Here is a 14,379-nt window from a genome sequence, read left to right as displayed (position 1 = left end):
TGAAAACCGAACGTGCCCTCAGAGTGTTTTCACATACTCTGACGAAGAAAATCATATACTATCAGAACAACGCTCCTAGTTCCATTTAAACAAGAATCGAAATTCAGAGTCTAACGCATAAAATTTTGTATGATTTTCTTCGTCCTTTCTGTCTTGAACTGTTTCATCGAAAGGGAAATTCAGAGTCTATTCTCAGGCTAGGCACCATTCTCATCCCGAGCAACTGCTTCAACCTACCTGAGTGTGAGTTGCATCTTTTTCTAAACCTTTTTTTGTAGAACAAAAAGGAACATCTCTGAGTTAAACTCAGGCCTTAGAAATGAAAAATGCGTGCCCGGTGTAACCTATATGGTATATGCTGATAGAACGTGTGTACCTCGCCAATTTCAAGCAATTGCTTATTTGTAGAATATGAACCTCAGTGAAAATGAAGTATATCTTCAAATAAGAAAATGCCTGTGTTAAATCAAATTCTCAGCACTGGACCAACAAAAGCCAAACAAATTGTCCATTTGACTAATAGTTCATCCAGGAATACTCAGGTTACATATGTAATATTCAACAGATCCTATGGATATTCAATATTATGATAGTTCCAAACATTTAAACGCAACGATCAGCGTCCACAATCTGGGGCTACAAAATCTTAACCACATGGTGCAGCAGTTGCTTATCCGAGGAAGTTCATGATCACCAGGTGGAGCACCAGATTGCACAGGACGAAGTCAGCAAAGGCCCTTTCTGGGGGAAGATCCTGCAGGAAAAGTTTTGGCATATGTCGTCATGCCAGATTTTCAAAGTAGAATGGATCCTAGCATTTGAAGATGAAACAAGTGATACCTTAAATTCTTTGTTGTCTTTGTTCACTTGAATGCGGAGGCAAACTGAATGAAAGGCAAAAAGAGAATGTGACAGTAAGCTCGTATCATGCAACCAAGGTAAAAGGGGAACAAAGGGTAAGAAGATCCTACCAGCAAGAACTGCAGTTCCTATGCATGAAAGGACTCCTGAGAGGAAGGAGTTGAAGGGAAACGACCCAACCAATCCCATGTAAGCAACCTGTTTTATCCACAATAATAGCATACCAGTAATAAGTGGTGTTTCGCTTGTATTTAGCATGCCAAGGGCGATTACTAGCTATGTTGCAGAAACAACTCAAGAGAAGAGTTACCAACCGAATAAAAATGTTCAGTTCACAATACAAGTGCACAAACATAGCCTGTCCTTAAACCTAAGAATCACGCTTTTCAGAAAATGACAGGTAACAAGTTGCCCAATCAACCACTGAAGAACATATAATTTGCAAGTCAACAATGATAAATACAGCGCTAGAACATCCACAAAATCAGGTTGCCAACAGCTAGGTAGAGCTGAGATTTGTAAGCTGGCTGCTTTGTTGTAACCAGTAACTGGGAAGAGTTACAAACTGGATAAGAATGTACAGTTGACAAAGCAAGGGCATAATATAACTTGTTCATGCTTGAGGACAATAAGTTCCACAATTTAAGAAAATGGCAGGTGATAAGTTCATCTATCCAACCAAACACTGAAGAGCATACGGAGTTTGCAAAAGTACAAAGGTACAGTGCTACACCACCTAGGCAATCAGGTTCACAGCAGCTATGTATAGCAGAAATTTGCAAGTTTGACAGCTTGTAGTTGTAGCCAACAACTGAGAATTACATACACAGTATATCAGTTGATAGTTTTAGCAACACAGCCTGTTCATAAGATTTCTTGTGCATGTATCTGATGCCTACTTACCTAGTACCTACCCACTGTTCTATGACAACCAAATAACCAGGCAATGTGTTTTGGCACCCCTCATATTAGGTTTAGTGAAAATCGAAATCACAGAGGAACATTGGCTGATGTGGGATAGTACACACTCCAGGGTATTCGAATAAACTTCCCTAACCATATTTCGAGGCTTTCAAACCTATTTGAACAAGATGTTTGCACATAAGAAGACATAAGTGTTCCAAAAAAAACTTATACCTGAATAAGGGCAGTGGCAACGGCAAAAACCACGTAGAGGTCAATAATCTGCAGTCATATCACCACACGTAGTAGTTAGAGGGGATTGCGGACGACAGCAGGGGAAATGGGAGAAGGGGAGGTCGGATGGAATGATGCTACCTTGAGATTTGTTGGTGTGGCGGCATACGCCTTGCCAAGGGACTGGATCAGAAGCTTCGCATCGCTGGTGGCCCTCGGCATCTTGAAATCCCCTCGTCTTCTCCACTTGAGGTGAGGATGTAACCAGAACGGAACAGGTCATAATCAGATCAGATCGCTTGGATCGACAACTTTTGCAAGCAATTCGGAGTTTGTAGGCATAATTTTACATGTGCACTCTTGCAATCAGATCAGATCCGAGTACAGAGTAACAGGCGAGTAGCTCCAGTGAGGTTTTGGGTGGTTGATTTCGCACAGCAGCAAGGGCAGGGAGGAAGGGAAGAGGCGGGCATACCTGGTGGAGCGCGTGATGGGTGGGTGCTCGTCGCCGGCGACGGCGAAGACCTGGGCAGCTGGCGTCGCGTCGGGCTCGGGCGGCGGTCAGAGGCAGGCTGTTTCGGCAGCCGAGGGGGACGGGGTTTTTCTCTTGATTTCTCTGGACCGTGTCGTGTTTCCTGGGCTGGGCCGTCGTTCCTTCTCCACGTAATTTTTTTTCAAGTTTTTTTCCCCTCTCTTCTTGTTTCACTCTCTTATTTATTTTCCAGATTCCGTATTGTTTTTTATTCTTCCTTTCATATTTTGTTATTATTATATATATTTCTCATTGGGCAGTGCCAGTATTAGAGATTCATGGACTTCGGTTATTTATTCCTGATTTCGAATTTGTTATTTTAAAATTTATTGTTATATTTTTCATGGCACAATGCCAGTATTAGAGAGCTTCATACCGTTCGGTTATTTAGGCTTTAAGGTTCAACTTATTTAAGGTTGAACATCATTTGGCAACCGATCCTCCGCGAGAATCAATCCTATACACCTAAACGATTGAAACAGATTTGACAAAAAATGCTTCAACAAAAAAAAAAAAAAAAACCTGCACTACACTCCGATGGTGATTTGAGAAAAATCGCTTACCTACTTACACTACGATTTGTAAGCTAGAAAAAAAAACTCCTTTGACTTATTCAATCCCTTCCAAAATCACTTTAAACACTTCTCACTGGCTCCCACACCCAAAATCACTCAATCAGATAATCATAAAGCTGAAGCTAAGAATTTACAGAGTGAAACTCAACCAAGCATGCCTTTATCATGCTCGTGTTTACTAACACAATAAGGCCTTGTTTAGTTCACCCAAAAAACCAAAAAGTTCTCAAGATTTCCCGTAACATCGAATCTTGCGGCACATACATAAAGCATTAAATATAGATAAAAATAAAAACTAATTACACAGTTTACCTGTAAATCGCGAGATGAATCTTTTGACCCTAGTTAGTCTATGATTGGACAATATTTGCCACAAACAAACGAAATTGCTACTATAGTGAAATCCAAAAAGTTTTCGCATCTAAACCTAACTGCTCTGAGAAGTTTCTGATCCTGTAGCATTTGCCCCACGGGTCTTGACAGCTGAATTTGGTAGAGCAATGCATGCAATCTATGGTTACAGATCCAGTATATGTTGGGGCGACAAGAATCATGTACCCAGAAAGGTTAAACAACAGAGCTCATTTTCCAGGTTCTGTCGGTTCAGTGGGAATGCAAGCTTCCATCCACAAATTAGTAAAAACAGTCACTACAATAATGTCCTACTCCTAAATTCATATCACTTTGTCCAGCCATCTCGGTGGTCTCAGTGACGGCTTTATTCCAAGCTTCGTCAGGAATACTGTATACATTATATGCAGGAGGAAGACGAAGAACGCACAATTAAATAGAAGCTGCAATAGAAAAAGAAAGGATTAGAATTCGAAGCAGCAGGTTTAACAAGACAAGATTATCAGGTCAGGAATTACCAGTGTCCCAAAGAGTACATATATTGCATCCATGGACGGAATTGTGTTCACACCAGCTGCCGTCAGGATATATGTCAAGGAAGCATGAATATTAACCGTTATCTGAAATTGAATACAAGTTATTCAATAAACCAATTATGTTCCTCCCATCTACTCTAAAAGTTGAATAATGGAGTACAGGTACCAGTGCAAGAATATTTTCTCTTATCAGAAACGATGACACTAGCACATAACCACAAGCTCCCAGGGCACGGACCTACAAGACAGGTTGTAGTATTAGACTCAGTTTGTTCCATGCTGAACAACAACAGCAGCAGCAGCAATATAGATCGATGCAAATTCAGAGTTCACTTGACAATTTCCCATGAAATTCAGACTTTGATCTTATGAAACTGGTAAGGGAAACTGACTGGTAGTATCAGTTAATTTCTTACGCTCTAAAAAGTTGCAGTTTATTTCTAGTCAATGCTCTGCAGCGTTGATATAATTTTGATCCTTCTCCTTTACTGACTCATGAACTTTTGTACCAACATCTATTATCAGTTCCCAACAGCCCACCATGTCTGAAGTTTAACTGTTCATATTCTCATATGAGAAATGAAGTTAAGAACAAAGAAAGATGGCCACATGTAGGCCCTGGATGAGATGGTGTTTGCAACTTTGCTTCACGAAAGCTATAAGGTTGGTTCTGTTTTAAATAGTAAAATTCATGTGGTCCTTAAAATTCTCCCAAAGTACCATTCAAATTCCTCAATCTTAAAATGCAGATTTGGCCCCCCTAAAGTTGTTAAGTGTGAGGTCCTGATGTCCACAATTAGCATTTACATTCATATGTTTGTGATGATTTGGCAGTTCTTGAGCAATGCTGTGTAAGCATGTTCATGGTAATGAGCAATACACCTCGTGTGGAAGAGGACCTTGATCACATCCAGGGACAAGTTTAAAGGACCTAATCCTCGTTTTAAAACAGGTAAGGCCTTGCAACGATATGACAAGAACCTAACACCAAGGTTAATAAGATTTGCAACAATAACAATGCTTTAAGACAGACAATTTGATTGCTATATGTAGAACCGTAAATTTATGCCTGAATAACTCTATGGAAAAACTTCATAGTGAGGCTACTGGTCATGGAGCTTAAAATGTCATGTATAAGCTATGTGGGTCAGCAAGATAACTAAAAGAAAGACAGAGAATTTACAATGGAGCAGAGGAGGATGGAAACAATCCAATTGGTCTCCAATCTGATGATAGAGGAAAGAATGTCATCACTTGCTGGTGAAAGAAGCCAATGGTGAAAGCAGAAGCTTCAATATGTAACCTCTGTACTTCTCACCTCCAAACAGTACCCATGATGAGACCAACTACTCCATGCATAAGCTGCAAAACAGTGCAAGGAGCGCAGTTCAGCCTAAGTTCAGAATCATTAATTCTTTAAATCTCACATATAAGTAGTTAAAATGTAACATATGTTTAGGAGAAATTGACTACACAGATCATAACTGGAATAGTACAAGAGATGCTGCTGCTAGGTGATAGATAAACCCAACTGTTACTGTTTGAAACATGTAATCTAGGAGGATCATTTATAGCAATCAATGTTTTATTTTCGTAATAAGCATTATCTAATTGTTTTCCTTGAATGCAATGCTATTATTCATTTCATTGTTGCTTGCCATTGCCAATAAGGCACCCAGACCAAGTCAACAGCAGCACTGATGGTTAACTTGGAAATATGACAATAGCCAGTCTTAGATGTTTTAACCACACAGTTGCCACTGAACCTACTAACTCATAAGGCAGAATTTTACGTACCAGATAAGTTGATGCTTTTACAGGGCCAGATAATGTGAATAGCAGTAAGACAGTAGCCACCTGGTGAAGCATTTCAAGAAACAGCTATATAAATTTGACAAAAGAAAAAAAAAAGCAAACAATTTAATTGGACTTACCACAGTTTTCCTGCCAGCTTTCAGTCCCCATCTTAATGAGGAAATGACGATCGGCAATGGGAAAAAGCAACTGAAATAATTCTGCATCAGCATAAAACAAAAGAATAAATTTGTGTCATGGGCATATGGTTTCAGTCAACCTCTCCATTAAACACGTCATAAAGACCCATGGCTTGCAAATGCATAAAAAATGGCAGAAGCTCTGATGTCATCCATCACCTTCTGATGCTGCTCCATATGCTACCAAGTACCAATAGTGTACCAGCACAGCAGCATTGGCTGGATGAATCATGAAAGGTTCTTTATTCTTATAGCAAAGCTAAGCATAAAAACATTTTAACCACAGAACAAGCAAATCATTCCCCACCCAAATCCTCGTTCAATGTTTCCAATTGTCAGTTCAGTCCGATACTTGGATGGCATTTGTAACGAACGCATTGCTGGCGAGGTGATTCATCTTGTAACAATGCAAACTAGGAAGACAAACACAGACTGACGGCAGGCAGAGCAGAAGGGAGGAAGGAAGGGGAGCAGAGCAGAGCAACCTCAATGGCGAGGGAATTGCTGAGGAAGTAGGCGAGCCCCGCGACGGCCGCGAACATGGCGCACTCCACGAGCTCCCGCGTCCTGGCGAGCGCCTCCCCGAGGTCCGCCTCGCCACCGTCTTCATCACCCGCCGCGAGTCCCCACCGCTCCTCGCGCGCCGCCGCCGCCGCTAACCAAGGAGGGCCTGGAGCGCGGGCCCTGGGGACGGAGGAGACGGCGAGCGGGCTCCTGAGGACCCGCGAGGAGGCGGTAGCCGACTGGAGGCACACGGCGGCGGGCCGCGGCGGCGGCAGGACTAGGAGTAGCTGGGGAAAGCGGTGGAGGCGGGGCTGGAGCATAGTCCTGCTCCTGCGCCGCCACGGCCTCCACCGACGAGCTCCGTGAACGGATGAGACGGAAGGAAAGGAAGCGACGAGGGGAGGAGGAGAAGGGTGAGGCCCTCGTCTCACTGGCGGTGGGACCCACTGCTTTGTTTGGGCCATGTTGTCAGTGACTAAGGAATGGGTGTATTATTTTAAAAAAAGTAGCAATATTTATGACAACTAAATAAATATCTCTGTACCTAAAAAGGCTTAAAGGGTTTCGTAATGGTATGAACTGGGTCGCTTCGTCTATACATTAGAAACTATAATTATGTGCTAGAATATTGTAAACATCATGCTTGAAATATCGTTTTTAGTAATGGTAACATGTACATGTTCAATTTCCTTTTCCCGTTACAATGTACAGAGATGATCCTATTATAGAAAACAACTAGAGCTGTTCTATTCTAACGTGCTCAACGACTCCAATTTCTAGTCAAAATGAATGTAAAAAGGAACTACATAAAAGCCCAATTTCCAATTTAAATGAAATAATGTAAAAAAAGGAATTACAAAATACTTAGAGCACAACATGTAGTTGGTATAATGTACATGTTCGAAACTAAATTATTGTAGTATTATTTTTTATATTACAACGTACGAGCACGATTTTATTATAAAAAACACTTAGAGTTGCTCTAATGTGCTCAACTACTACTGTTTCCAATGAAAATGAATGTAAAATAGGAATTCCAAAAGGCTCCAATTTCCAACAAAAAATGAATGAATGTAAAAAAAAGGAATTACAAAAAAGCTTAGCCTTGTTTAGTTCCAAAAAATTTTGCAAAATGGTCACCGTAGCATTTTTATTTGTATTTGACAAATATTGTCCAATCATAGATTAACTAGGCTCAAAAGATTCGTCTCGCAAATTACGGGTAAACTGTATAATTAGTTTTTGTTTTTATCTATATTTAATGCTCCATGCATATGCCGCAAGATTCGATGTGATGGAGAATCTGAAAAATTTTGCAAAATTTTTTGGGAACTAAACAAGGCCTTAGTGCACAACATTTAGTGTTCTTTGCAGGTATTTCGACCTAGGAGTCATAGTATTTAGACAACACCCAATTGCAATTTTCAAGTCATAGTAGTTTGATAATAGCTTATCATGATCAACTGTCCAGGATACACATTTTGAGGCCGCGATCAGCACCTTTCAGAGGCCTTATGGGACTAAAATAAAACAAAACAAAACACAAAGCATACCGGAATACAACAATCGGATCAAATGAGCAGGGCTCTTGGAGATTCTATAAATGGGCCGAATAGCCTAGTATATTTTAATAATACATTCATTCCACGATGAATTTAAGATAAACATTCAATTTGCGTGGACGATTAGTCTACGGAATAACAAAGCTGGAAATAAAATGAGAATGCGTTCCTCTCAAAAAGAAAATGTACATAAAAATATACCAAAAAAAAAAGGTTGCTGACCACAATAGCCTTGGCAGGTTGCATCTACCTGCTACGCAAACGCGTCAAGAAAGCAGTCGCTGGTTGTGGTCTTGTGGATGGCATCATAGCAGGCAGGCATAACAAATGACAGCAGGCAAATTATCGCCTTGGAAACCTCCATCTCCATGGATGGGTACCACCACCAAACCCACAAGAAACCGACGAATGGTGCGTGCGTGAATGGGTCATCGACAGAAACAGCCCGACCTCTCTGACCTCTTCTACCCTTTTCATGGAGGTGCACGAGACGACTCCATGTGGAGCCAGTTGCCAGGTCTCCTGTAGACTCAGCAAACGCCAAAATCCTACACGCTTAGTTTCACTGTCTCCTTCAACTACTATCTTTTACAATGAAAGCAAATGCATCCCAGCACATCAGACATCACCAGCACGAGACATTTCAAAGGCCAGCATGCAACATCCAAAAGACTGGAAATTTGTGCTCGTTTAATAGTCCAACAGAACCAATCCTGGGATCTGAACATATGTATATATATAATAACAAAAATAAAAGAACAAAAGAACTACTTTAGCTCATCATAACAGTATCAGCTTTCGACAAAAAGGCCCTAGCCATTTCGACAGTCAGAATCCCACTTCCCGCAGCAGCTCTGAGTCTGAGGATGAAACGCTGCTGGAGCTGGTACAAAGCAAGAATTCCATTCCATTCCATTCCATGCGACAATGAAACTGGCAAGAGCTTCAGGGGAAGGTGAAGGATCCACCAATCTGCTGGTTCCCAGATGGCGGGTTGATGGCGACCCACAGCAGGGAGATGGTGATGGAGAGGAGTCCTGCCCAGACGAAGACGATGGTGGGCGTGCGCCCTCTCCGCCCCATCAGGCCCTTGGCGAACGGGTACAGGTGCGCCAGCACCCAGAAGCTGAAGAAGACACCACCCAGCAGCTTGCTCCACTGCGGGATCTCGCTGTAGATGGTGCGGCTGAAGCCCACGGCAATGCCGATCAGGTTCACCATCATGATCACGATGGGCGGGATCATCAGCGATGTCCACTTGACGATGTACAGGTCTGCAAACTCGTCGTCCACGTCGTCGCCTCCGGACTTGGACGTCAGCGTGAAGGAGATCTCGATGCCCGCCACCACCTTCAGCAGGCCCTGCAGCACGGCCGCAAGGTGCGCGCTCGTGCCGCCGATCAGCCAGAACTGCTCGTTCCGCCACCATTCTTCCAGGCTGATCCCCGACCACTTGATCTCCAGCACCGCCAGCAGGCACAGCGTCAGTGTGATCACCAGCAGGTAGGTTAGGAATGCCACATTGAGAGTCTTCACGATGAACTGCCCCGAGAAGAGGGACAGTGCCGGCAGGAAGCAGTAGACGATCAGGAAGATGGACGTGAATGGGTAGATGCCGACGTTCAGGTAGGCGATCCTCTGGAGGAACTTCATCCTGCGGCTTGCGAGCAGAGCATTGTTGCGGGAGAAGAAGATCTCCACTGAACCGGTAGCCCAACGGAGCACCTGGTGGAGACGGTCAGTCAGATTGATGGGTGCGGTGCCGCGGAAGGCGTCACGCTTGGTGACACAGTACACAGACTTCCAACCACGGTTGTGCATCCGGTACCCAGTGACCACATCCTCTGTGACTGAGCCATAGATCCAACCAACACGGTGGCCCCACTCGGTCTTGTCTTCGTACCAGCATGAGATGACACTGATGGCCTCAGCAACTGTGGATGCATCAAGAAGGTCACGGGGGACAGTGAGAGCACCCGGAGGACGGCCATTCTTGACACCAGGGTGATCAGCTAGCGGACGCCCTTGGAATTCTGCAATTGGAATGGAGTTGATGAGGAAGTTCGAGTTACCAAACTTCTTGGGGAATGATGACATGTTCATTTCATCCTCATCAAAGTCTGCCATCCTTAGAGCCCGGGTCTCCTCCGGTGCAGCAGCTGAAGCTTTGATCTTGCGTCTCTGGGGGAAGCAACAGCTGCAGCAGCCACCATGTTCCTTGGAGCGGGGAGGGTCAAATCCATAGAGGGCAACGCGGCGGAAAAGACAGCCGGTGCCAACATAGACTGGTCCCATGATACCATCCAGTGCGCGCATGTTGACATCAAAGAAGACAGTGTTGTGGTTGGCATAGCGATCTGATGGATCAATGCCCTCAAACCGCTGCGGGAACTGAACATAACCAATACGGTCACCACCACGGTCCATCATGAAGCACATGCCCTCGCGGAAAGCTTGTGAGTTGTAAACATAGTGATCACAGTCGAGGTTGAGGATGAAGGGGCCATTTGACATGACAGCAGATGAACGGACTAGGGCATTCATCGCACCAGCCTTCTTGTTGTGGTCATAACCAGGGCGCTTCTCTCGGGACACATAGACCAACATTGGCAAACGGATGTCGACCTCAGTGAAATCAAGAGGTCTGCCTTCGTCACCAGTGCTGCCATACAAGGGATCATCACTGGGAGGTTTCAGCATCACCTGAAGCATAGAAACACGATGAATTAGGTGCCTGTTTTTTCTTGATGTACAGAAGAAGCAACAGAGTAGAATTAGGACATGCAAGTGAAGATGCATATATACCTGAATTATTCCAGCATGATCACCACGGGTATGCTCAGCAGAAGGTTGAATCCAGGTACCAGGCCAATGAGTGCCATCAGCCATCCAGGTGGCTTTAGCGATCTTAACAGGCTCTACTGCATCATCAAGAGCAGTCTCTCGCTGCCTCTTCATAGCCTTGATTTCCTCCCTGGCATGGTACGCATCAGAGCGTCGGCGTATCGAGTCAGGCAGCGCATTGATCCTGACCTTAAACTCATCATACTCCCTCTTAACCCTCCTCCTGTCCTTGACAAAATCCTGGCGAACCTTGTTCTTGTAAGGGTCCTTCTTAAGATTGAAGTAGCTGTCAGGATTGCGAGGCTCAATGTTGTGCTTGCGACAGAAAGGAACCCACATATTAGCAAAGCTAGCAGCTTCAGCCATGGCTTCAAAAGTCAGGAGAGCCCCTCCATCATCAGAAACATAGCAAGAAAGCTTCTCCACAGGGTAGTCAGCAGCAAGGATGGACAGGATAGTGTTTGCTGTGACCAATGGAGGTTCTTTCTCTGGATCAGCTGTAGACACAAATATGTCAAGCCCGGGTAAATCTGATCGTCCAGTAGGGTTCGACGGTGTTGGAGTCTCAAACTTGTCTTTCAGGACAGCAAGGTCGGTGGCTCGGTTCACAGGGCACAGCTTTGGCAGCTGGTCAAGCAGCCATGAAAAGCCAAACCAGAGTTCACAGACAACAGACATGCCCCAGAGCCACATTGCATCCTCATTCTTGTTCTTAATTCTCCACATAAGGAACAGAGCAAGGACGACCATGCGGATAAGAATGAGAAGCCTGCAGGAAGCACCAGAACCGCCAAGGTTAATCCACAGGACATTGCTACTATATATGAAAATTTGCACGTCTATTTTGCTAGATAGAACCAAACGATGTCTAGACTATGTGATGAAATTGTAGGATATAATAAAAAATGCACAGGTTGGGAACCATTCTGCAATTTGAACAGCAAATACATACAACAAAAAGGGGGTATGAATGTAGTAGTAACCATTATTAAGTTCACATGTTTGGAACATGGTAGAGGTCATAAGAAGTACAGGACAGATCTAAGAATCTAACAACTCACCTAACCTACTAGTTTGTTCAAGAGATCACAACAACTGGTACTAATCTACACAACCAGGTCTAACCAAAGTTTGACTCAGAATCAGGGTGGAATATTTTTTTATATATGAACGCAAATAAAAACCATCAAGTGGATCACAGATAGAACAATGCATTTCAAATTCAAAACAGCCTAGTGTGTGTGTGTGTGTGTGTGCACATGAATGAATGATGAATCCAATCACGATTAGGGGAAGAAAAACAAGCAAACTTCAGGTAGCTAGGTAAAGGCATGCATTTTTACCTGTATGGGCTGAGTATGGCAGCAGGGATGGAAAGCTTCCGAGTGAGCGGCCTCCATGGCTTGGTGGTGAACTCGGCCGGCTGGCCATCAGCTCCACCTCCGCCTCCACCAACGCCTCCGGCGTCCACCTCATTCTCCTTGGGCCAGATGGCATTGCCATAGCCATACGTCCCCTTGGTCTCAAAGAGCCAGCGGTTGTGGTCCCAGTCTCCAGTCTGGCTCCTAGTCATGGCCTTCTGGGAGCGCATAATGGATAGCCTCCTCTCCATCCTAGACGCGGCGGCGCCAGGCGGCGGGGGCAGCGAGAGCGTAGGCCTAGCTCCGGCCCCGGCGTTGGCAGCGCCGACGATGTCCTCGAGCTCCGTGCTCTTATACGGCTCCTTACACCCAGGGCAGACGGCGCCGGCGTTCTTGACGGCATCAGCGAAGCACTCGGCGCAGATCTTGAAGTCGCACTCGCAGGGGAGTATGTCGTCGCCGCGCTCATCACTCATGACCTTGGCGTCGCACCCATTGACGGCGCAGGAGGATCCCTTGGCGCCGGCCATCTGCGGGTGTGAGGCCTCGGAGTCGATGACCTTGTCCATGAGGTGCGCGCGCGTGACGCTGTTGAAGCCGCCCGTGAAGAGCGAGTTGGAGACGTACTGCTCCTCGACGCGCGCCGAGATGGCCGGGTCCATGGGCTGGTTGTCGGGCGTGGCCGGGATGTGGACGTGGTAGCTCGCGTACTGCTGCGGCTGGTCGTCGCGGTCCGGGGACATGTCGCCGATGCCGGCGTTGCCGAGGTCGCTGTCGAGGTCGTCGCGGGAGTAGCTGACGTAGCGGCCCGAGTGGGTGCGGCGGGCGAAGGTGACCATGGGACGGTCGCCGGGGACGGCGGCCTGCGCGCGGGCGTCGTCGCCGGTGCCGGAGTAGGACATCCGGGAGAGGCGGTTGCTGTTGCTGTGGCGGAGCCCGCCGCCGTTGGAGGCCATGGCGGCCGGTCCGGGTGACGGAACTGGATGCAGCAGCTACGGATCCGTCAGTGGTGGCTGATGATCTGCGAAAGAGGAGGGGAAGGAAGCGGAAGCGGAAGCGTCAGGGACAGACATGAATGAATGAATCAAACAATCGACTGAATCAACTAGTAATAAAGTAGTCAAAGTCAAGAACGGCAGATTTTGCTGGACAGGGAAAGCGAAGTGGGGGAAAATGGCAATTTTTTTTTTTTTGGTTCTCTCTCGCTCCTGGAGAAGGAACGGAAAGCAAGCAAATCCTCCGACAGGGAGCGAGAAATCAGGGCGGAATCCCCGGGTCCAGGATTGAAACGAGCAAGAAGCAGCGGCAAAGACGCGGCGCGCGCGGCCGCAGATTCAGATGGCGGGCGGGCGGGCGGAGAAGCAGAGGCAGAGCAGGAGGAGGGATGTGGTTGTTTCTTACCATCCGAGATGAGGAGTCGGAATCTGTGGAGCTTCTTGCTCGTCCTCTTTGGAGGGAATGGAGTTGAATGAATGAAGGAGCTAGTAGATGTAGGACGGACAGAAGCGAAGGGACGAGGAGAGGGCGGCGGTGGCAAATGAATGAAGCGGAAGGGGAAGCGCCGGGTACTAGTAGTAGTAGTAGGCAGCCGTGGGGACGGCCGGATGGGGTGGTTTGGTGGTGAGCTCCGAGGTCCGAGTGGGGGACAGACAGAGCAGAGGGAGGGTGGAAGCTGGAAGACGACGAAGTCCACAGGAAGCAGCAAGCAAGCAAGACAGACAGAGAGCCGAGTACACTGGGGAACACGAGGGGAGGGAAGGGACGCGGGTTTTGGTTGGCGAGGGAGGACACGAAACGAAACGGGCAACGGACGCGGCGCGGCCTCGCTCACATCACATCACATGGGAGTTGCTGGTTGCTGATTGCAGCGGCGGAGACGAGGACGGATGGATGGATGCTGCAGGCGGCGGTGGTGCCGAAAAATTTCAAACAAAAGGAGATGGCGATTGGTACGCCTCCTACTATACTAGTAATATACTAATTCAAAGGCTTCCCCTTAAAGCGTCCTTTTCGCTTAGCGCATGACATGAGTTGAGATATAGAGGGGGAAAAAAAAAGGAAAAAGAAACTAATTAATAAATAAAAGAAAAGGTGTGCACGAGAAAGAAAGAAGGAACGCGTC

The 14,379-nt window shown here is 46.0% G+C and overlaps 3 protein-coding genes across 3 annotated transcripts; all 3 read right to left on the bottom strand.

Moving 5' to 3' along the window:
* Window positions 436-2,633, bottom strand: LOC8067914 (dolichyl-diphosphooligosaccharide--protein glycosyltransferase subunit DAD1). The gene is made up of 6 exons (XM_002436313.2): window positions 2,474-2,633; window positions 2,140-2,244; window positions 1,999-2,046; window positions 972-1,059; window positions 841-884; window positions 436-754 (listed from the first exon to the last, which is right to left on the bottom strand). The coding sequence occupies exons 2-6, from the start codon at window positions 2,218-2,220 to the stop codon at window positions 671-673; spliced, it is 345 nt and encodes a 114-aa protein (XP_002436358.1). The 5' UTR covers window positions 2,221-2,244; window positions 2,474-2,633; the 3' UTR covers window positions 436-670.
* Window positions 3,504-6,889, bottom strand: LOC8067913. The gene is made up of 8 exons (XM_002436312.2): window positions 6,472-6,889; window positions 5,927-6,007; window positions 5,790-5,849; window positions 5,311-5,354; window positions 5,176-5,218; window positions 4,159-4,230; window positions 3,975-4,076; window positions 3,504-3,899 (listed from the first exon to the last, which is right to left on the bottom strand). Exons 1-8 carry the CDS (start codon window positions 6,808-6,810, stop codon window positions 3,780-3,782), a joined length of 861 nt encoding a protein of 286 aa, XP_002436357.1. The 5' UTR covers window positions 6,811-6,889; the 3' UTR covers window positions 3,504-3,779.
* LOC8066890 (cellulose synthase-like protein D2) lies at window positions 8,711-14,045 on the bottom strand. The gene is made up of 4 exons (XM_002436311.2): window positions 13,659-14,045; window positions 12,240-13,278; window positions 10,858-11,665; window positions 8,711-10,755 (listed from the first exon to the last, which is right to left on the bottom strand). Exons 2-4 carry the CDS (start codon window positions 13,211-13,213, stop codon window positions 8,998-9,000), a joined length of 3,540 nt encoding a protein of 1,179 aa, XP_002436356.1. The 5' UTR covers window positions 13,214-13,278; window positions 13,659-14,045; the 3' UTR covers window positions 8,711-8,997.

The sequence above is a fragment of the Sorghum bicolor genome, chromosome 10 (genome assembly GCF_000003195.3).
Source record: "Sorghum bicolor cultivar BTx623 chromosome 10, Sorghum_bicolor_NCBIv3, whole genome shotgun sequence".
Classification (NCBI taxonomy): domain Eukaryota; kingdom Viridiplantae; phylum Streptophyta; class Magnoliopsida; order Poales; family Poaceae; genus Sorghum; species Sorghum bicolor.
This window is presented reverse-complemented; position numbering and strand designations above follow the sequence as displayed.

What these genes read in the sequence shown, in the direction of transcription:
- LOC8067913 (XM_002436312.2), bottom strand. Translation starts at nt 6,810, where the DNA reads ATGCTCCAGCCCCGCCTCCACCGCTTTCCCCAGCTACTCCTAGTCCTG. An exon ending in CCATCCTCCTCTGCTCCATT is followed by an intron (nt 4,231 to 5,175) that starts GTAAATTCTCTG and finishes CCTGTCTTGTAG; the next exon opens with GTCCGTGCCCTGGGAGCTTG. An exon ending in GAGAAAATATTCTTGCACTG is followed by an intron (nt 4,077 to 4,158) that starts GTACCTGTACTC and finishes ATTCAATTTCAG; the next exon opens with ATAACGGTTAATATTCATGC.
- LOC8066890 (XM_002436311.2), bottom strand. Translation starts at nt 13,213, where the DNA reads ATGGCCTCCAACGGCGGCGGGCTCCGCCACAGCAACAGCAACCGCCTC. An exon ending in GCCATACTCAGCCCATACAG is followed by an intron (nt 11,666 to 12,239) that starts GTAAAAATGCAT and finishes TGCTTCCTGCAG; the next exon opens with GCTTCTCATTCTTATCCGCA. An exon ending in ATCATGCTGGAATAATTCAG is followed by an intron (nt 10,756 to 10,857) that starts GTATATATGCAT and finishes TCTATGCTTCAG; the next exon opens with GTGATGCTGAAACCTCCCAG.
- LOC8067914 (XM_002436313.2), bottom strand. Translation starts at nt 2,220, where the DNA reads ATGCCGAGGGCCACCAGCGATGCGAAGCTTCTGATCCAGTCCCTTGGC. An exon ending in CCACACCAACAAATCTCAAG is followed by an intron (nt 2,047 to 2,139) that starts GTAGCATCATTC and finishes ATATGACTGCAG; the next exon opens with ATTATTGACCTCTACGTGGT. An exon ending in TTGCCACTGCCCTTATTCAG is followed by an intron (nt 1,060 to 1,998) that starts GTATAAGTTTTT and finishes TGGATAAAACAG; the next exon opens with GTTGCTTACATGGGATTGGT.